Genomic DNA, 22,492 nt, shown 5'->3' on the forward strand with positions numbered 1-22,492 from the left:
TCACCTATTCTATGGGTTGTGGAATGGACAACCATTCACCTATTCTATGGGTTGTGGAATGGACAACCATTCACCTATTCTATGGGTTGTGGAATGGACAACCATTCACCTTTTCTATGGGTTGTGGAATGGACAACCATTCACCTATTCTATGGGTTGTGGAATGGACAACCATTCACCTATTCTATGGGTTGTGGAATGGACAACCATTCACCTATTCTATGGGTTATGGAATGGACAACCATTCACCTATTCTATGGGTTGTGGAATGGACAACCATTCACCTATTCTATGGGTTGTGGAATGGACAACCATTCACCTTTTCTATGGGTTGTGGAATGGACAACCATTCACCTTTTTTATGGGTTATGGAATGGACAACCATTCACCTATTCTATGGGTTGTGGAATGGACAACCATTCACCTATTCTATGGGTTGTGGAATGGACAACCATTCACCTATTCTATGGGTTGTGAAATGGACAATGTTCCAGGCCATTCACCTATTCTATGGGTTGTGGAATGGACAACCATTCACCTTTTCTATGGGTTATGGAATGGACAACCATTCACCTATTCTATGGGTTATGGAATGGACAACCATTCACCTATTCTATGGGTTGTGGAATGGACAACCATTCACCTTTTCTATCGGTTATGGAATGGACAACCATTCACCTTTTCTATGGGTTGTTGAATGGACAACCATTCACCTTTTCTATGGGTTATGGAATGGACAACCATTCACCTATTCTATGGGTTGTGGAATGGACAACCATTCACCTATTCTATGGGTTGTGAAATGGACAATGTTCCAGGCCATTCACCTATTCTATGGGTTGTGGAATGGACAACCATTCACCTTTTCTATGGGTTATGGAATGGACAACCTTTCACCTATTCTATGGGTTGTGGAATGGACAACCATTCACCTATTCTATGGGTTATGGAATGGACAACCATTCACCTATTCTATGGGTTGTGGAATGGACAACCATTCACCTTTTCTATGGGTTATGGAATGGACAACCATTCACCTTTTCTATGGGTTGTGGAATGGACAACCATTCACCTATTCTATGGGTTGTGGAATGGACAATGTTCCAGGCCATTCACCTTTTCTATGGGTTGTGGAATGGACATCACCTTTTCTATGGGTTGTGGAATGGACATCACCTTTTCTATGGGTTGTGGAATGGACAATTTATTTTTAATTAAATCCACATAAGAATAAGTATTTTTATGCCCCATTTATAGGCATTATTTTTTTGGGTCTGTGCGTCCATTCATTTGTTCCTGCTTCAGGTTAAAGTTTTTGGTTAGAGTTTTTAGTTAAAGTTTTTGGTCAAGGTAGTTTTTGATGAAGTTGAAGTCCAATCAACTTGAAACTTAATACACATGTTCCCTATGGTATGATCTTTCTAATAATTAATGCCAAATTAGAGTTTTGATCCCAATTTAATGGTCCACTGAACATAGAAAATGATAGTGCGAGTGGGGCATCCGTGTACTATGGACAGATTCTTATTTTAGGTATTTCTGCAAAGTGTTTTATGTTGAGAAAATTAATGAAACTTTTGTTTACAGATTTGTATATTGTTATTGTTGACTTGTAGGATGCTGGAATTAGAGAAGAATTAAACAGAGCTTATAAAGTCTTTCACAATAAGATAGAAGAACAATCAAGAAAAATGGCCTGGGTTACAGCAGTTACATATTCTAAGGTAAATTATCTAATATTTGGGGCTATATAACATTAACCCTGTCTGTCCATTTGTCCAACAAATATTTCCCTCACGCTCTTCTCAAGTACTGCAGAAGAGTATAACTTCAGATTTAGTCAAAAGCTTATCGGTGATAAGTTTCAATGCGTGAACACTTTTTGGGTCTGTCAGATACCTACTCCCTGTTTTCCTATACTTTGAATAACAAGTAGTGGTATGCTTAGCACAGCAACACATGTTGAAAAATAGTTTTCTTTTTGTTAAATTATTTCTCAAAAGAAAGGTTTATTTTCTGCTTCAAAGCATTGCCTTTTATGAAAAATCACCAATTAAGAATGGTTCGTATTGAATAATTTTACATTCACATCAACATTTGAAGAAGCATTTTAGAATTATTGTTGCAAGATAGAAATCACTCATCAATAAAATCATTATTTAGCAATTAACATCATAATCAGCATAAATATTAATATTTTGAAACTCCCTCATTTGTTTTGGTGCTTTTCCCAAAATAATGACCACTAGTATATTAAATTTTACTATTTCTTTGACCTTATTTGTAAAATTTAACAATTTTTTTCAGACAAAGCGTAGTGATATAGAATGGTTATTGAAGGTGGTACTACAGACAATAAAGAGAGCAGCTGGCTATAAACTATTGTTCCAATATGTACCAGAATACTACATACTGACAGCTATCAATGCCTTTAACGCCTTGTTTAACTTCTTCCATCCAACTGTGCCTTTTGAATCTCTTGATAGTAAGAAGATATTAACTATTGTAAAAAAACTTATTTTAGAAGATTAATTTTTTGCTTAAAGCTTTTTTTTTGCTGACCTCATGACTGTTTTGTTGTTGTTGATAGATTCATACAGAGATAATACACGTTTGACAAATTTGCCTTATTTTTCTATTCACTAGAGTTCCAAAAATTAGTTGGTTTACAGAATACATATCTTATACATTGATGTATATAAAATTTAGGACATAATTAAGGTCTTATATAGGGAACAGTAATATGCCACAAATTTCATTTTGGAAAATTTAAACTGTTTGATTTTATATGACGACATTATGTTTTATTTGATTAGAACATAAATAGAATTTTATATAGCTCCACTGAGGGATCTGTTTACTTCAAGTTTAGGTTATAGTGCTTCATTTTTGTATTTTTGTATTTTGGTTAATATTAATGGAAGTAGATAAATATTTGGTATGCAATTTTAAGTTTGAATACATAACACAAGATCAATCTGACAGTTTTATTTCTATAACATATGCATGTATCTTTAAAAAAGATAGTCAAGATCTTGCACTTGTAGTGAGGTGAGTATTTGGTCCATGTTGTAGGACCTCACTTTGTAGTGATTTATTGTCATCAATTGATTCACCATAACTTTTCATTTCTATTATGTATATACTATCTAAATTAACATTTCTTTTCTTCTACAGATTACAACGAAACCCTCCATAACTATGCTTTATTTATAACAAGACATTTTTCTGATCATCGAATATTAAATCCAGGTAAGATTTATTTACCATAGAAATACAGACCAACACTGTAAGGCAAATCATAAAAGGTCTCCTGCATGTGAAATTTCTTATCGTGTTTGAAGTTAGAGATTAAGACAGATGAAATACGCATTTCAAAAATTGAAATATTTATAGTATTTGAACGAATTTCAGCCAAACTTCTATTTTGCAAGGATTGCAGTTGTACACCATAGAAGATTTTATCAGGAGTCACACAATATATTGTCAATTGATTCCAGTATTTTTATGCCCCCGCCGTAGCGGTGGGGGCATTAAGTTTTACCCTTGTCTGTCTGTACGTACTTACGTCCGTCCGTATGTGGTGGCGTCACTCTAACCGTTCTAGAGTTATGCCCCTTTATAAATGGAAAAATTGCAAAATTTTTAGTTTCCGTTCTCTAACATAAGTTTGCCTCAACCAAATGTTATGAAACTTATACACAATGCTTATTACCACAAAACACAGATCAAGTTTGAATTTTGGTGGCGTCACTTTAATTGTTCTAGAGTTATGCCCCTTTATAAATGGAAAAATTGCAAAATTTTTAGTTTCCGTTCTCTAACTTAAGTTTGCCTCAACCAAATGTTATGAAACTTATACACAATGCTTATTACCACAAAACACAGATCAAGTTTGAATTTTGGTGGCGTCACTTTAACTGTTCTAGAGTTATGCCCCTTTATAAAAGGAAAAATTGCAAAATTTTTATTTTCTTCTTAATATCAAGTTATTTTTAAAATTGGAGTTATCTTCCTTTGTCCATGATTATATTTGAATCAACTACAATCAATGCTTTATACAATGCAATGTTTAATTTTGACCTCCACTGATAAAACACAGATCTAGTTGAATTTGGGTAGTGTCACTTTAACCATTATTGAGTTATGCCCCTTTATAAATGGAAAGATTGCAAAATTTTTAGTTTCCATTCTGTAACTTAAGTTTGCCCCAACCAAACATTATGAAACCTATACACAATATTCATTACCACAAAACAAAGATCAAGTACAAATTTTTTGTTTCCTTTTTCTAACTTTAGTTTGCCTCAACCAAATGTTATGAAACTTATACACAATGCATATTACTACATAATACAGATTAAGTACGAAATAAGGTGCCGACACTTTTACCATTCTTGAGTTATGTCCCTTTATAAACATAAAAATTGCTGAATTTTTTAGTTTGTCTCAACCAAATGTTATAAAACATATACACAACTGTTCTAGAGTCATGCGTGTTTACAAATAGAAAAATTGCTATGAAATGTTATGAAACTTAAACACAATGCTTATTACCACAAAACTCAGATCAAGTTCAAATTTGGGTTGCGTCACTTTTACCGTTCTTCAGTTATGTCCCTTTATAACTATATGATATGCAAGCGGGGGCATCATCTGTGTCCACATGTGGACACTATCCACATTTATTTATTCCTTGTATAAACCAGCTTTGTATTTTATAGATGTGAGAGAAGAAGTGGTACAAGCCTTAGCATGCTTTATATGTTATCCGGAGTCTCTCAAAGTTCTAGAAAGCCTTCCAGAAGAAAAGTAAGTTTCAAGTATTGTACATTTTGAAACTGATCACCTTGACCAGATTAAAAACAACATGAACAACAATACTTCATTTTAAGAGCGTTATACACAATTAGTTACACAACTAATGGTCTGAGGCTTTCAAATATAAACCTTTTTGTAAAACAAAAAGTGTATACATGTACAAGTCTTACAATTTGTACATAAATGAAAAGTAAAACATTTATAAAATTAAAAACCAATTGTTCAGAGAACAATTGAAGGTCTTTCCACCCATAAAGATCTATTTTGATATAAAAATATTAAAATTCGGTTTAAAATGTCATTTCCAGCGTCAAATGATAGCTTATTGTACGCTGATTCCAAAAATATATGGTTTCTATACATTTTGTTTTAAATAAGGGAGATGATTTGTTACTTCCGGTTTGAAAAATGTTACTTCCGGTATAATTTGAATGTTTACTTGACACTGATTCCAAAAATATATGGTTCTAAATACTTTTATATTAAATAAGTAGAAAAAATAGCTACTTCCAGTTTACACAAGGTCACTTCCGGTTGGATTTTTCAAGGTCAAATGGCTTGCAACCTAATGCAAAAAGTCCCATGGCTTTATCATGTATACATATGAGGTAAAAGCAAAGGTCAAAATCTAGAACGTCAAATTTACCTATGACCTTGAGCTCAATTTCAAAGTCATAAACCAAGGACCTCAAATCAAAAGACCCTAGGTCTTAGTTATATATGGTTAATGAATTATATCACCATACGCGTATTTTTAAATACAAGAGGGGAGAAAACTCTAATTTAATGTTAGCGCACCCTTTAAACCAAAATGTATGTGTTACGACATGTCGCAACTAACAATTTAGTAATGATATGTTGTCGATAACTTATACTGTTTTTGAAAAGAAGTGAAAATAAGCCAAAATCAAAATTTAGAATATGACCTTGACCTTTGACCTTGACCAAATTTTCTTTTTTTTGGACCAAGGACCTTAAATCAAAAGACCCTAGGTCTCTATCACATATGGTTTACCAGATAGAAATGCATATCACTTATATCAAATACATAAGGGGAAATAACTCTCATATGGAGTCTCCGGAACGCTTCGGTGAAAACCAAACTCAACATCCTGAAGATATAGCGAGCAATTTGGTAAAATAAATTTGTCGTAATCTTTTACGGTTGCGAAGGAGTAGCGGCCACAAGAAAAACAGTGTTTGGGGAGATAACTCTTACAACGTAAAGTATTCGGTTAAGCGGTTGTCAGTTTCAAAAGCGTATAAACTGTTCGATATCATATACCAAATATCTAAGCGACATCTTATGAAACAACAATACTACGCAAGAAAAAAATTAGGCGGAAGAAAAAAAATAAAATAATAATAATAATAATAATCAGAACAAAAGCAATAGGTCTTTCCACGGAAAAGTGGAAAGACCTAAATATATAGTACAACTGCATTAAATGTTACACAAAATATATTTAACATTGTTGTCAACTGATTTATTTTAATAAGTGATCAGTTATTTTGTATTTGAAATTATTAACATTTGGATCATTTCTTAAGGTAGCTTACTTGTGGGGGTTTTTAACGATCTTGACTAGCTATAAAGCCCTCGCTTGGTCGGCCCTGGCTTGCACCTTTTTGGGCATTTAAATAATTTTTACCATAAGGTAGCTGGGGTGTCTTCCTCCATCTTGGATTTTGAAATAGCAAATAACAATCGGTCTATTTCTTTAATGAAATTTGTAAATTTAGAGAGTAGTATGTAATTCATGTGTAAGACTTTTTGTGTAACTATAGAAAATTATTTGTTTTATCATATTTACGGCTGTATTTTACAATAAACAGAATATTTTTCTTTGATTCATTTTTAGCTCACCTGGCCCAAAGGGCCAAGTGAGCTTTTCTCATCACTTGTCGTCCGTCGTCTTCGTCGTCGTTGTCGTCTCCGTCGTCGTTAACTTTTACAAAAATCTTCTCCTCTGAAACTACTGGGCCAAATTAAACCAAACTTGGCCACAATCATCATTGGGGTATCTAGTTTAAAAAATGTGTCCGTTGACCCCGCCAACCAACCAAGATGGCCGCCATGGCTAAAAATAGAACATAGGGGTAAAATGTAGATTTTGGCTTATATCTCTGAAACCAAAGCATTTAGAGCAAATCTGACATGGGGTAAAATTGTTTATCAGGTCAAGATCTATCTGCCCTGAAATTTTCAGATGAATCGGACAACCCGTTGTTGGGTTCTGCCCCTGAATTGGTAATTTTAAGGAAATTTTGCCGTTTTTGGTTATTATCTTGAATATTATTGTAGATAGAGATAAACTGTAAACAGCAATAATGAACAGCAAAGTAAGATCTACAAATAAGTCAAAATGACCAAAATTGTCAATTGACCCCTTAAGAAGTTATTGCCCTTTATAGTCATTTTTTTACAATTTTCATAAATTTTGTAAATTTTTATAAATTTTTACAAAATATTTTCCACTGTAACTACTGGGCCAAGTTCATTATAGATAGAGATAATAGTAAGGAGCAAGAATGTTCAGTAAAGTAAGATCTACAAACTCATCACCATCACCAAAACACAATTTTGTCATGAATCCATCTGTGTACTTGTTTAATATGCACATAGACCAAGGTGAGCGACACAAGCTCTTTAGAGCCTCTAGTTTTTTAATTTTGCCACATAAGGGGAGATAACTCAGATAAAGTAACTTTTATAATAGAATGTGTTGTGAATTTACCTAACCTATTTTATTATGTAGCAAGAAAACAAGTCCAGTGACCCCATTTTTTTCTTTTTTCTTATCTGAAAGCATATTATTAGAGCTATCTTCTCATATTTTATCTTACAATTCTATTGCGTAGTTTTCTTTTTATCACACAAAGTTGTGTTTTCCATGCATAATCTATATAAAATCTGACAATTTTGCAAAACCTGTAGCGTGAAAAAAAGCCCGGTGACCCATACTTTTTTATTACATTTTTGAAAAAACCATGATATAAACTACATTTTGACAAATTATTAAAAAATTCTATGGATATTAATGAAGACCCCTATCCACCTTAAAGATGTAGGCAAATTGTTCTAGAAGGATTGTTCAGAATACATAAAGGAATTTTGAAACAATTTTTTTATTGGCTAAGGTAGTATAAGGCTTTCTTGAACACCTTTTCTCAGAGGGTGTGGATTTCTATCTGAAATAAAACAAAAATTGCTAGTAAGATATGATGGGCCATCCTTTTTTATCCATTAATTCAGTTTCAGCTTTAAAGTTTTGCTTGGATAAGCAAATACACTGTTGTACTAAAAAAAATGTATGCAATTCAATTCTGTTTTGGCAAAAGTTAGAGTTGTTTTTACCACATTTCCCCTTAATCTGTAAAATGTTGAGGTCCAGACTTTCTTTTCAACAAACTTTAGGTCCTACTTTTGTGTATTGGTTAAATGTTAAGTGTTCTGTTTGTATGTCCTGCCTTCAATATCAGGATGCATTGTGTTTTCTGCTTCGTTCGACATGTATATCCTGCCTGTCTTTCCCTCCCATATCAGATTAAATTTTTTGGTTTAAATAGTTTGCCAGAAAGTTGAGGACATATGTTCGTTATATTAAGATTTGTTTAAATTATGTGCCAGATTAAGGTTTTACCCCCAATATCCAGGTTCACTAATCATAATAATGTGATACTGTGAAAACAGTACTCATCTATGAACATGGAAATACAAAACAAAAATGTATGATAATGCCAGCAGTCAATTGTGACCTATGAACACATATTCTTGATTTTTTTTCTGCCTTGAAGTAGTACAGGTGACGCATGAGAATCACAATGTACCATCTTTTATCATGAAGTTGAACATTATCCTCAGACTTACCTCTTATCCTCAATATATATTTCAGAACCAAAGAAATGATAGAGGCATTAATTACTCCACATGAGAACAGATCTCTGTCACAGACAAATTGGATTCTAGTAAGAATATGGAAGGTCAGTTTATTTATGTGATTAAAGTACCATCTGCTTGATCAGTGAAGAAAAAAACATATTATTTTTTGCCACTAAAATCAATCCATGCTATCCCATAGTAGTAACTCACATATCTTTTCAATTGAAATTTCAAGGACAATTTAATTGATATTTTTTTAATCTGTATACACATTTCTAACAATCAATAATATTCAAACCTTAAAATCTTTGAAGTTTGAAAAATGAGTTTACATAGAAAATGTAATGTGACTGTTCAAAATGCTTACTGACATTTTGTTTTGCAGACATTATATGGTCTCATACTGCAGGTTTAGATTCATCTAAATATGATATATTTGTTATGTTGTAGGGATGTGGATTTAGGTTCAGATTCATCTAAATATGATATATTTGTTATGTTGTAGGGATGTGGGTTTAGGTTCAGATTCATCTAAATATGATATATTTGTTATGTTGTAGGGTTGTGGATTTAGGTTCAGATTCATCTAAATATGATATATTTGTTATGTTGTAGGGTTGTGGATTAAGGTTCAGATTCATCTAAATATGATATATTTGTTATGTTGTAGGGTTGTGGATTTAGGTTCAGATTCATCTAAATATGATATATTTGTTATGTTGTAGGGATGTGGGTTTAGATTCATCTAAATATGATATATTTGTTATGTTGTAGGGATGTGGGTTTAGATTCATCTAAATATGATATATTTGTTATGTTGTAGGGTTGTGGATTAAGGTTCAGATTCATCTAAATATGATATATTTGTTATGTTGTAGGGATGTGGGTTTAGGTTTAGATTCATCTAAATATGATATATTTGTTATGTTGTAGGGTTGTGGATTTAGGTTCAGATTCATCTAAATATGATATATTTGTTATGTTGTAGGGATGTGGGTTTAGATTCATCTAAATGTGATATATTTGTTATGTTGTAGGGATGTGGGTTTAGATTCATCTAAATATGATATATTTGTTATGTTGTAGGGATGTGGATTAAGGTTCAAATTCATCTAAATATGATATATTTGTTATGTTGTAGGAATATGGATTTAGGTTCAGATTTCTATTGATATTATATTTGTTATGTTTTAGGGATGTGGATTTAGGTTCAGATTCATCTAAATATGATATATTTGTTATGTTGTAGGGATGTGGATTTAGATTTAGATTCAGATTTCTATTTATATTGTATTTGTTATGTTGTAGCAATGTGGGTTTCTATTTACATTATATTTGTTATTTTGTAGGGATGTGGAGTTAGGTTCAGATTTCTATTTACATTATATTTGTTATGTTGTAGGGATGTGGATTTAGGTTCAGATTTACACATTTACCTCACTTAGTGCCGTCTAAAGTTCAAACAGCTCAGTTTGGATTTGCCAGTCTACAAAGTAAGTAGCATATATTTGTTATATCATTTCTTCTGACAAAATACACTTTATAATTTGGTGGATACCAGTTTGTTACAATATTGCTTATTAGAGATTTACGGTAAGTCTCGGTTCCGACTGTTGACTCCGACTCTAACGGCAAAAATTACAGGGGTCGTCTCAAAAGTTAATTTAGCGGCGCACTTGATTTATAAGAAATCCATTAACGGAGCATACTATCGTTCTAGCGACAATAAGAATCAAAATTAAATCCAGATTTTTCGTAACAGCACATTTCAATCCGATTTTTCGTCAAGCTTAAACACATGTATATGAAGCAAGATACGTTATTTTGAATGAGTTTTTTCCTTTATCTATAATGCCATAGTTACATATAAATGTTTATAAACTTATCTTTGATATAAAATGAATTCTGTCATCTCAATCTTTCCATCAAAAAGCTTTACACATTTAGTTCATAAGTATTTTCTAATAATGCTTAGATAAAATAATTGTGGCACAGATATTAATATGTTTCCTTTCAAATTGTCTAAATTACAAAAAAGACTTTTTACCAGAAAATTTTAACACAGTCTTTCATGTTGACGATTTATGCCGATAACACGTGGAACTAATGTTAAATTTTAGTTTAATGAAAAAGGGTGCACTCGATTGTCATTTCCCAATCTCTGAAAACTAAAAAAAAAAAAAAAACAAATTAAGCTCACATAAACAATATTTTAGGTAGACATTTTGTAACTCCTAAAGTACAAAGCAAACTGGCAATTTAATATTTCAGTTAGCTCAATTCGATTTTCAAATATAAATTTACCAAAATAAAATAAGAATGGAACTAGTGTGCCATCCCCCTTTCAGATTTCAGAACAAACAAATGTAGCTGACCCCCTAATTTAAATTCTGGATTCACAAAAAAAGAGGGGGGGTGTTGAGAGAGTTTCCAGAATTTCGTTCCAAACGACATGTACATGTATGCTAACCTATTCGAAAGTTAATTTCTATAATTATGTTGTAGATAACAATGGTTCCTGTTAGAAAACAAATATTTCTTGAGATTTTTACAGTTTTAAATCTCAATCCTCCTGATTCAACGAAGTTTGTACAACAATTAATTCAGATCATTCTTTCAATTATTCGGCCTTCCTTAGGACCCTTTAATGCATATATATTTCATCCAAATCGACATCCTGTAATTATGCCGTTTACTCGACAGCAAATCTACAGAAAACCTGATCACAGAAACACAAGAGTTGAAAATTTAATAGAATCATTGTGGAATATAGAATTCTTGAAATGATGGGTTCTTTGTGGAGACACCCAAGAAAAAATTAGAACAAATTGTGGAGACTTGTGCATAATTCGTAAACAGAAGACAAACCTTATTTGATTAAATAAATCTTTTTGTAAAATCTTGTTAAACTATTATTTGCTAATTTTACATTGAAAAGCTGATTATTAAGTATCTTTTATTAATTTGAGACGTCCCCCTTCATTTTACCTGTCAGAGTCGGTGACAACAGTCTGTACCAAGACTTTCCGTAAATGTCTAGTAGTCAACATATATAAGTAGGGCAAAAATATTACAGTTTATTCATATTATTACAAGTGAGACAAGCTGGGCATAGTATACACGCATCTCTTTTACAACTTTTGTATTGGCATTGTACATTCCATAGACCATCAGTTAAATGATATACCAATGGCATAATATGATTTTTAATCAATTGACAAACCTTAGTTGAAAATTTTTTTTAAATGCAGGCACTTGTTAAATTTTCACAGCAATGATTATTTATTTTGGTTACAGAACCACTGCCATCCTATGTGTTCCAAGATTTGATAAGAAAATTGTTACTTCAAGATGGTGAAAGGGCCACAAAATTTCTAGATATGATACTGAACCAACTGAACTGGTCATTCTCAGAGTTCATAGGTCTGATGCAGGAAGTAAGTCAATATTGAAATAAAGAAATTAAAGGAATGATCACAGGTACAACCACTAGATATCAAAGGTCAAAGGTACAACCACTAAATATCAAAGGTCAAAGGTCTAAGGTACAACCACTTGATATAAAAGATAAACACCACAACCAAAAAAACACAAAACAATAAAAGAAAATGACAGTCCAATATTTTGACCTAAAGGGTCTTTGTCAAGAATTATTGAAAAAAGGAATAAAATATCCAGATCACATAAGGATTGAGTGACAAAGTTGTTTATATTTTGTAACAACTTTGCAACATTTATTTTGTTACATATTAATATATCAAGACATTAAACAATAACATATGATAAAACAATCCATATTTCTATCTTTTTTTCATTTTAAGGGGGAAACAGGAACAGTTATACAGTTCATAACCCCCCCCCCCCCCAAAAAAAAAAAAAACAAAAAAAACAAAGACATATATATGAATTTACAAATTAATTTGATTTTATCTATAAGAGTGTAGCTATAATAATATTAAAGATCTTAATATCCTTTATTACGCAAGTTATTTTTTGACCTTTGTTTGAACATAATACAAAATGAACATTCTTTTTTCAGATTCAACAAAAAGTGACATCTCCAGAGTTAGTTATACTGGAAAGTAGACAGCTAAAAATTTGTGCCACCTGTTTTGAAATTGCTGTATGTTTGATGAGAATTATAGAAATGATTGTCACCAAAGTGCCTGAAGTTTTCTTAGACCCTGCCTTATCATCATCAGAACTTCTCCTGAAAAGACTAATACAAGTATGTATCAATAGTCTTATACTATTAGTTACTATGAAGTGTTGTATGTATTGATTACATTCATGTGATTTGAGGAATTATTGGGTTTATGATTCCAGACTGTACACAAGGCAAACAAATGGTTAAGTATGTGAGCTATTTAAAGTTGTTCAGAATCTTTTTTACTTACAAATAAACCATCACTTTTTTTGGCATTATCATCTCTTTAATAGTTATGTGATAGGGTCTGGAGTGCTGCTTTTCTTTGTTATAATTAGTACAGACATAAAAAGAGAAATCAAAATTGAAAAAACACAAATTTTAGGGAAGAATTAGTCAAAAAAAGAATTCTCTAATCACACCCTGTTTATTTTATTGAAATATTTTTTAAAATCCTTAAAAAATAGTCAGTCTTTGTGTCAACTGAAAGCATTCAGCAGTTGCTAGCGACAAAAAGGTTGGTTTGTTGTCTTTCACCCTTGTTGTTATGAAAACATGAACTTTTCAGCTTATATAATTTGGAGATGACAAATAACAAACTTCTTCCATGGAAAACTCACACATTCACACTTTTCTAATAAAAAATACCAAACTCCAAGGTAAATTGAAAAAAAGGGAGGTTCATAAAACCTGATCAAATCTTACTTTAGACTACATCAACCAAAGGAACGAATGGAAAACAACTGTCATATTGCTGACTTGGTACAGACAAAGGACTATTACAATTACAATTTGTATTAAGTTGCCCAAAAGAATATATCAAGTTATTTTTTCCATTTAGAAAATTTCTTTTCATGTAAAATGTATATAACTTTGTCAGCCATTATGCTTTTGTCTAGTTGATTAAAAATCATTTTTGTGGAATCTGTTTGAAGTAATGATATTTTTATTACAGGTATTGTGCCAAATACTTAACAGAATAACAGCCAGGAATGGAATATTTGAAGGTGTTGTTTCATTATTTATTCAAGGTAGGATCAGATTAAAAGTTAACTTGGCATTGTTTCCAAAAATATCCTGAAGTCTTGAGCATAAAGAGTTTATTACCTGTTTTTAGAGGGACTTTTTCAATATTTATAAAAATTCCAATGTAATATGACATGTAACATTGCTTTTGATTGGACGACACCTACACTGAAATCCACGGTTAATGGTCAAAGCTATTGGCAACAACTTTGAGAAATTGCAGTTGACGTTTCTTGGATATTTCAAATGTTTTAATTTGAACATCAGTGTTGACATATATGTATAAGGCAAAAGACATGTATTATTTTTGAAGCATAATAAAATTTTCAATAGATCTAATTATAGATATTTTTCTTATTTCAGGGTTGCCAAATGTTTCCTACTTCCCTATAGCTGGAGCTATGATTGGTATACTTATACAGTTAGTCATTAAATCAAGTACTGAAAGGTATTGTTTCATCGTCATACTTGGCTGTGTTGAAGACCCAATGGTGGCCTTGGGCTGTTTTCTGCTCTTTGGTCAGGTTGTTGTCTCTTTGACACATTCCCCATTTCCATTCTCAATTTTTTTGTAATATTTTTTGTATAGAAATTGCAAAAGAGATCATACTTTACATTATTAAACATTTTTTATAAAACAATAATGTAATAATTTTTATCAAAAGATGATGCTGTGTTAGCATTATTTTTAATAAAAGCACAATTTAACTTCTTAAGCACTGCTTGGTGTTTATTTTTTTTTAAATTTTGCCAAATATGTACATACAAACTAGTTATTATGCTCACCACAATTGTGGCTTGAGCATAAAGAATAGCTCTTTAACTTCTATCTGATTGTATATGAATAAAATGTGTTAAGGTCAACCCAACACACTAAGAGCAAGAGCCAAAAGTCACCCACATGTAGCCATGAACTTGTGTCATCAATTGGTTTATAAAAATAAGGAGATGTGGTATGATTGTGGAATGAAGTGGATGTAAGCAATTATAGGCAACTGTACTTCCTTCAACAATGAGAAAAACCCATACCATATAGTCGGCTATAAAAGGCCCAACATGAAAATATGTGAAACAATTCAAACAAGAAAACTAACGGCCTATTTTATAAAAAAGATATGTATGACAGACATAAACCAATGACAACCACTGAACTACATGGTCCAGACTTGGAGCAGACACATAAAGAATGTGGAAGGGTTAAACATATTTGTGAGTGCTTAACCCTCTCCTAACCTGGGACAGTGGTGTAACAGCACAATATAAGAACAAACTGTAAAAATCAGTCACAATTGGCTTAACTCAAAAGATCGGTACAAGGCACAAAAACAACTAACATGAAAACATTAGACACAAAGCACCAAAATAAGAGTACTTGCAGTTACTGAAAGCTAGTTCAAAGCCAATTACAATTTATAAATAAATCAAGTTCTCCTAGACTAAAGTATCAAAAAGTACACATCTAAAGGATTTATTGTAAAGACGTCATAAACAGTCTGAGAAACGCATGACCTTGTGCAATGCAAAATTATAAGTAAACAGTATGGACAGGATGTAGGATAATAATTTCTCATAACTATACATTTATATGTTTATTCTATAAAATATTTTGAATGTTTTGACAGTTTGCCAAAGAGTAGTTACATTTAAGACATTTTCTTGTTTAGGAACAGGTGCAAGTCAGCCTGTTGTTATTGGTTACAGTATAATAATAAAGTTTAATTATTACAGCAAACAAGCAGTGTTGAGATACCTGATATCAGATCCTGGATTTAAAGTACATTCTCTAGAATACCTTGTAGGGAAATTATCATCAGATACAAAAAATGGTAAGTTAGGGCATTGTAGATTTTATAGTCAGCATTCACACCAAAAAATCAATCTCAATATAAAGATAAGGAATTAAGGTATGAATGGCAATGACACAAAATATCATCAGAGACCAATTGATGTGGATGTAAGCAACTATAAATCACTTACAGCCTTCAACAATGATCAAAACCCATACTGTTAAGTAATCTATGAAAGGCCTAACATGACCCATAAACGAATCTTTTAGAATAGGATTGATTGATAGATTGACGGATGGCTGCTTATTCTCCTGCAAATATTAAATGCATATTCAGGACTAAAATATATTGATGAGATATGAAGATGCCCTACTTTGCACTAGAATGACTTAAGTCAGAACAAGCTACAGGGTAACAACAATATATAAAACTCAACCTGGAGTAGTTATACTAATTCTGAGCCAACAGATTGAGATTAAAATAAACCTGGCTGTTCTTTCAAAAGGCAAAACTTTTAAAATTAAAAAAAATGAGGACAAATCGTACAGTCTGCGTAACCGTTAGGATATATTGTAATGTTTATAGTTGTTAACATTTATCACTTCTTTAGATTGTTTAAAGCCTTCTCCATAACATGATAAACATCTTAAAAGAAATTTTAATTGAAACTTTATAAATACGTTGAATTTGTTTTGGTCCAGTAAATTTAGAAATTATTGCAAACATTAATTATTGCGATTTTCGAAGAATGGACTAAAATTTGGGATAACTTATTACTATTTCAGCAAAATCTGCATACAGAATATGTATCAGATATCAGACTGTAGGATCCTATTATTGCAATACTCACCCAGTCACATTATTCGCATTAATAAAAACCTAAAAATAATTTCTGAATGTACAGCATTTGAATGTAAAGACTAACTTTTTTCTTTTATATACAGATCAAGATATCTTGCCAGAAGAAAAAACAGATGTGGAAGATCTTACAAAATATCTGAAATTGAATGAAAATACAGAATTCACACAACATGTATGTATATTGTACTGGTTCCGACTTCTAGGGTGAATCCTTTTGTCCAGTATTTGTTTTATCCCTATGTCATTTCATCACCAACATCCTATGCCAGATGATTGATAAATCCATGGACACATGTGTCCTTTAAACTTCAATGAGTTATATACAAGATTAGAGTAGGTCACATTTATATTCGTTTGTTTTCTTGTGCTGTAATTTCACATCTTGTTTAAAGTTATATTTTAAACATCTTTAAAAGTAGATTTTCATGATAACATATTTTTTATCAAAAATCTTTGGATGGAGACTGTTTAGAATGGAATTATTTTTTTGTTTTTAATCAAAGAAGAAATAATATACCTTGGTAAACTCGGCAGACAATTGCAGAAATATTATACTCTGAAGTCATTACACACCCCTGACCAAAAATTCAACCCTTATATATGTTGATGGTTACAAATGAATGGACAAATTTAAAAAAAATTATTCTCATAAGAATAAAATATTTATCCAAGAAACAATATTTTTTTTTATTTGTTACAGCATGTGAAAGAAGATGACTTGTGTACCATCTGTTACTCTGATCAGATGTCAGTAATGTTTGTTCCATGTGGGCACCAGTCTTGTAGGAACTGTATAAGTCACCAAATGATGAGCAAGAAAGAGTGTTTCTTTTGTAAAACAGCCATTACAGATGTCACAGACTTAAAAGGTGCTTCGATCTTAACAAAGTCGGTAAAATCAGGAAAATCAGGGGGATCAGGAAAATCATAAAAATGATCTTACAAATTGTAATTAGATTTTCTTGTTTGATACTCATAAAGTCAATTATTAATGTTGAAACATAAAACATATCTGTTTATCTATTTATTTATAGTTATTCTTGTTAATTAACTTACACAGGCAAATTTTGTTCACGTGAATTTCACGTGAGTCTCATTTCACGTGAAAGTCACATTAAATTCATGTGAAATTCATGTGAAACTCGCATGATCTGACTAACGTGAATTTAAGGTGAACTTGTTAACATGAAACTCGTGTAAAATTCATGTGAATTTCATATAAACTTTTTTTCACGTGAAATTCACGTGATCTCACTCACATGAAATTCACATGATTTGACTCACGTGAATTTCACATGATCTGACTAACGTGATTTTCACGTGAAATTTACGTGAACAAAATTTGCCTGTGTATGAGAAGTAATTTAAATCATCGGCCATTGTTTACTGTCGCAAGTGAAAATTCATGTACTCTTTGCCCAATTCTTTCAAAACCATTTGCTTTAAGGGGCAAAAATATGGTTTCACTTATTTTGGTATGGAACAGTTGAATTGACTCTCATAATAGTTTTTCCTTTTTGATTCCTTCTCAAATTTCTTCTAGTTAAAAATAATATCAATTAAGATATTACTATTTAAACCTATATTTCATACTTGAGTTATTTTGATTAAATGTCACATAAAGATGTATATCTCAGAAACCCAAAGTGTTATAACAAAGATATTTCACTGCTTCAGTTGTCTTAAATTTTATATAACTAGATTTTGGTTGCCACATTTATGCTTGCCATGCCTGTTTTTCCCATTCCTGTCAGGTGGTATTACACAAATCTTTCCACCAAGATTTTATTACAATGTAAAATCCATATGTAGAACATTTAGATCATTATGACCCACACTTTATTGCCAGCTCATCTGAAGATCTCCATTTAGATCCAAGTGTAAACTTTTCAAATAGTTTTCTTAAAGCAGGGTTATATTCATGTCATACAAGCACTTTTTTCCATGCAAGAACCTCACGGGTAGTCAAGGTAGTTAAAAACCACCATCATCATCTTTTTTTCCATTAATATACTATTGATAGTGATTTCATGAACCCCTTTTCTCTAAAATGAATATGTATTGTAAAATTATCTAGTCATAACCAGGGTTGTTTTTTTTGTATTCATTATCAGTCAATAATATCATTAAGTGATTTGGAATGTTTCTTTTTGAATGTATTATGACACACGTTCATGGAAAGTTTCCTACAAGTATTTAGACCAGGTTATGGATTAATTGATTCTTTTAGGAGACTGTTTTTCACTGGTAACCAAAAAAAGTTACATTTATGTGTTTATGATACCTACATTTACAGCGAAATGACTGTGATATATTTGTAGTAAACAATAGTATATATAAAAGTTATAATGTAAATATGGGTAACATGATAAAGGCCATATTTACACATTCATATTTTCATACTCTATCATTTTATATATTTTTTGTGATCTAAATTTGAAAGGTTGAGGACAAAATAGATGGAAAGAAATCTGATTTCTGTTGTTAGTAAGCTAAATTTTCAACATTGAAGTTGATGATTAATTTAAGAATGTAATAAACTATGAATTGATTGCTTTCCTTATTATATTTACATTTCCACTTTATTCGTTATTATTATTTATTCCAGGTTTCAGTAGTTTTGAATACCTGGTATAAATAATGATAAAGTGGATTTTTAAATATTTTTGCCTTGTACATCATTGAAGAGACATAAATTGTTGAAATGTGCATTTGGTGCAGTAATATTGTTACCGTTAATGTTATTATAGTGGTCTCTTCATTTGTATATAAAAATGCAATTGAAAAATCTCAAAAGTTTCAGATCAAAAGATGAAATAAGAGAGTCATATTGCAAATGGTACTCAAGGTTAAATTGGAATAGGCCCATTATTGTTGAGGATACAAAGTAGCCTAAAACAGTAGGGAAAAACAAAGGAGGGTGGCTAACAGAGCTTCCAGAAATTTGTTATCAAACTTCATGTGAACATGCTATACCTTGTAATGATTTTCAGATTCAGTTCGTTGTACTTGTGTCATAAATGTGATATAATAACCTTATTGATACATTCAGCATCTAAAAAAAGTGACTCACCTATCTCTTCCTTGTTTGAACAAAATCCAAATGATGATACCAGGTTGGACAAATTGTTCATACCATTTTAATTAAGTCACTCCTTCTTTGTTATGGTATGGATATTTTCCTTGAATACTGCATTGACAGAACGATTAAATATTGATAGAAAAGGACGACTTTCTGTCAGTTAATTCTCTTACCAGATAACAGCTATTTTATGTTGACATCAAAACTTATCTGTTTTATTTAATGGAATATTTTTTTATTATTATCAATCTTAATAACCTAAACAATGATGCTTTACTTTTTATACATTGTGACTTGGATGGAGAGTTGTCTCATTGGCACTCATACGACATCTTCTTATTTATATTTATTCTGTAATTGATAATGAACAAAATGAAAAATAAATAATCATTGATAACTGAAATGAATATAAGGAATATAAGGTTGTGTGATGTATATGGACATTTGATAATGTATAATTATAGTTTTCTGCAAGTAACTTGCACAATTGTTTTCATCTGCAGAAAATTGAGTAACTTCCAGCTACTGTTTTTGGTTTCATGTGAGAATATATATGTTATTTGTGTACAGTTTGTTATTTTTTGTTCCACTGGTATCTTCATCTCAAAATGGACACTGAATATTACAAATTCCAAAAATTTGAACTCAAAAAGAATTGTACTCTATGCAAAACATAGTACTTCATGAACATGCTAATTATTAAACTATAAAACAATGCTTTTGTTATAAAAAAAAACCTATTATTTTTACTACTGGAGTATACATATTTATAGTCAGAAAGAATGTCTCTGGTTTAAATCTTCAAAACATTCTTCTTAGGAGGAGACTTGTATGGATACAGATATGTTAAGCATGAACAGGAGAAGAACAAGTTTTTATTAGTCTACTTTCTTGATGTGACTGCTCAGTAATCTCAAAAATTGTAAAGCTATCTTACATTTGTACATTTGTACTTATTTCGGTAAATGAAAAAAAAACCTCATCAAAAATACCGGGCTATTATTTTGAATGCCAAAAGCAAGTTTCGTCTACAAAAGACATGATCAATGATGCTCAAACAAACAAAAAAGGTGAAATACAGCACCAAAGTTGACTAGCATTGATGACCCAAAATTCTGAACGGTTACAGCTAAGGTAATCTATTCCTGGGGTAGAAAATCCTTTGTGTTTCTAACAAACCAACAATTTTTTAATAGTTAATTTATAAATATGACTATTTAAACGATTATTCATATGAACACAGAAGTACTGATTACTGGGCTGGTGATATCCTCGGGGAGGAAACCTCCATCGACAATGACAACGACCCAGTGGTTGTAAAAAACTCGATCAAAGATTCCAAGCTTAAAATTTTGTACATCAAACGGGAGTTTCGTCTACAAAAGACTCATCAATGGCGCTCGAATAAAAAAAGTAAAGGCCAAATGAAGTATGAAATTGAAGAGCCATGGGGACCTCAACTTAAATAAAAAAAATATGGATGTCTGTTGCTCAAAAATAGAGTCAAATGCAACATTATTAGTCTATAAACGGTTTGATCTATCTTTTACAATTTATTACTCTGAAGTGGTGTTGGGTCTGCAGAGCATCTATGATGTCATACAAATGAAACAGCAGGGTTCTTTGTAAGAAACACAACATATCTGATGTGGTCTTACATTGTTCGTTCGTCACAAACTAGCCTTTGAGAAACAATGGTAACAACAGATATTTGTCAATGGAGGTTGTGGTATGGTTTTAAGATAATCCTGACATACCATTTGCTGACTGCCACATTATTATGAGGCACAAAGGTTGATAAAACATATGGTACCAATTTTATTGGTCAGCAAACATGCTTTGAGAATAGCCCTTATTAGGTGCACTTTAGACCAAATGATGACAAAGGTTTCTGGATACCTTCCTGAGGCTTTGAAACTACTTTTCATTCAACTCACAAATGTTATATTCTAGTGTTTTTAGTCATTTCTTTAATTCGGATTTGATTACCGGTAAAGATTTTTAACAGTCTCAGTTGAATTTATTCAAAACGTTTCTAGACTCTGACAATCTAGATCTATTGCTGTAAACTATGTGTTAACCTATAGACATGTTTTGGTTTCTTGTGTTGTTGATTTGCTGTTTCGTTGACGCTTATCCCAAATTTTCTTTTATTCATATATCATTCTACAATCGGATTAGACATCTTGAAGGTATATCCATTGGACGCATGGAATTTATAAAGTGTTCACGCAATATTTTCATGTTGTATCCGCAACTCCTCAAGATGTTAATAGGTTCTCACTTTTTCAACTTATACTGATTATTTTATTTTTTACTAAGCATTTGTACACCAATCCCTATATTTCTTTTTTTTTTAACTTAAAACACCTCAAATAATGTTCTGGTATTTATTCTTAAATCCGGAGTCATTTTTTCCACTCTAATTTTCTTATTGATCTATCTAAAAAACAAGTAAATTGACCCCTCTTTCCATAATTTTGATTTATTATATATTACCTCTTAAATAAGATGCCATAGATTTTAATTCTCGGGTTCCATTTTAACACGTTTGATTCATTTATCCTTTATGTGTTCTTCGATTTACTGCTTCGATTTTAGTTGTGCATGATTAATATACTGGTTATAAGTAACATTGTTTATGATTAAGCAGTATTGTTGGCCATTTGAGACCGGAACATATCTAGTGACTTTGCTCTTTGTGGCGATAACCATTGTCAGTTTGTTCAAGCCTATGACAGCATTAAAGAAAATAAAAATTTCCTACATTTTAGTGGCTGGCTGTTGTTTGTAGGGTTGATGTCCTGTTCGATTGTAGCTTCTGGTTGACTTTTGTAGAGATAAATTCTTGTTGCAAGCACGTCACAGTGGTCATTTGTTATTTT

The 22,492-nt window shown here is 31.5% G+C and overlaps 1 protein-coding gene across 1 annotated transcript in view; it reads left to right on the top strand.

Moving 5' to 3' along the window:
- Nucleotides 1-19,724, top strand: part of LOC127727227 (E3 ubiquitin-protein ligase RNF123-like) — a 65,489-nt gene extending 45,765 nt beyond the window's left edge. Inside the window, exons 24-36 of the mRNA XM_052234701.1 lie at nucleotides 1,617-1,724; nucleotides 2,308-2,485; nucleotides 3,178-3,252; nucleotides 4,725-4,812; nucleotides 8,718-8,805; nucleotides 10,107-10,197; nucleotides 12,002-12,141; nucleotides 12,744-12,932; nucleotides 13,807-13,882; nucleotides 14,241-14,325; nucleotides 15,606-15,703; nucleotides 16,609-16,697; nucleotides 17,226-19,724. Of these exons, the coding sequence (XP_052090661.1) occupies nucleotides 1,617-1,724; nucleotides 2,308-2,485; nucleotides 3,178-3,252; nucleotides 4,725-4,812; nucleotides 8,718-8,805; nucleotides 10,107-10,197; nucleotides 12,002-12,141; nucleotides 12,744-12,932; nucleotides 13,807-13,882; nucleotides 14,241-14,325; nucleotides 15,606-15,703; nucleotides 16,609-16,697; nucleotides 17,226-17,456 (1,536 nt within the window). The 3' untranslated portion in view covers nucleotides 17,457-19,724. The remainder of the gene's footprint in view (nucleotides 1-1,616; nucleotides 1,725-2,307; nucleotides 2,486-3,177; nucleotides 3,253-4,724; nucleotides 4,813-8,717; nucleotides 8,806-10,106; nucleotides 10,198-12,001; nucleotides 12,142-12,743; nucleotides 12,933-13,806; nucleotides 13,883-14,240; nucleotides 14,326-15,605; nucleotides 15,704-16,608; nucleotides 16,698-17,225) is intronic.
- The last annotated feature ends 2,768 nt before the right edge of the window (nucleotides 19,725-22,492 follow it).

Source organism: Mytilus californianus, unplaced genomic scaffold (genome assembly GCF_021869535.1).
Source record: "Mytilus californianus isolate M0D057914Y unplaced genomic scaffold, xbMytCali1.0.p SCAF_19, whole genome shotgun sequence".
Lineage (NCBI taxonomy): Eukaryota > Metazoa > Mollusca > Bivalvia > Mytilida > Mytilidae > Mytilus > Mytilus californianus.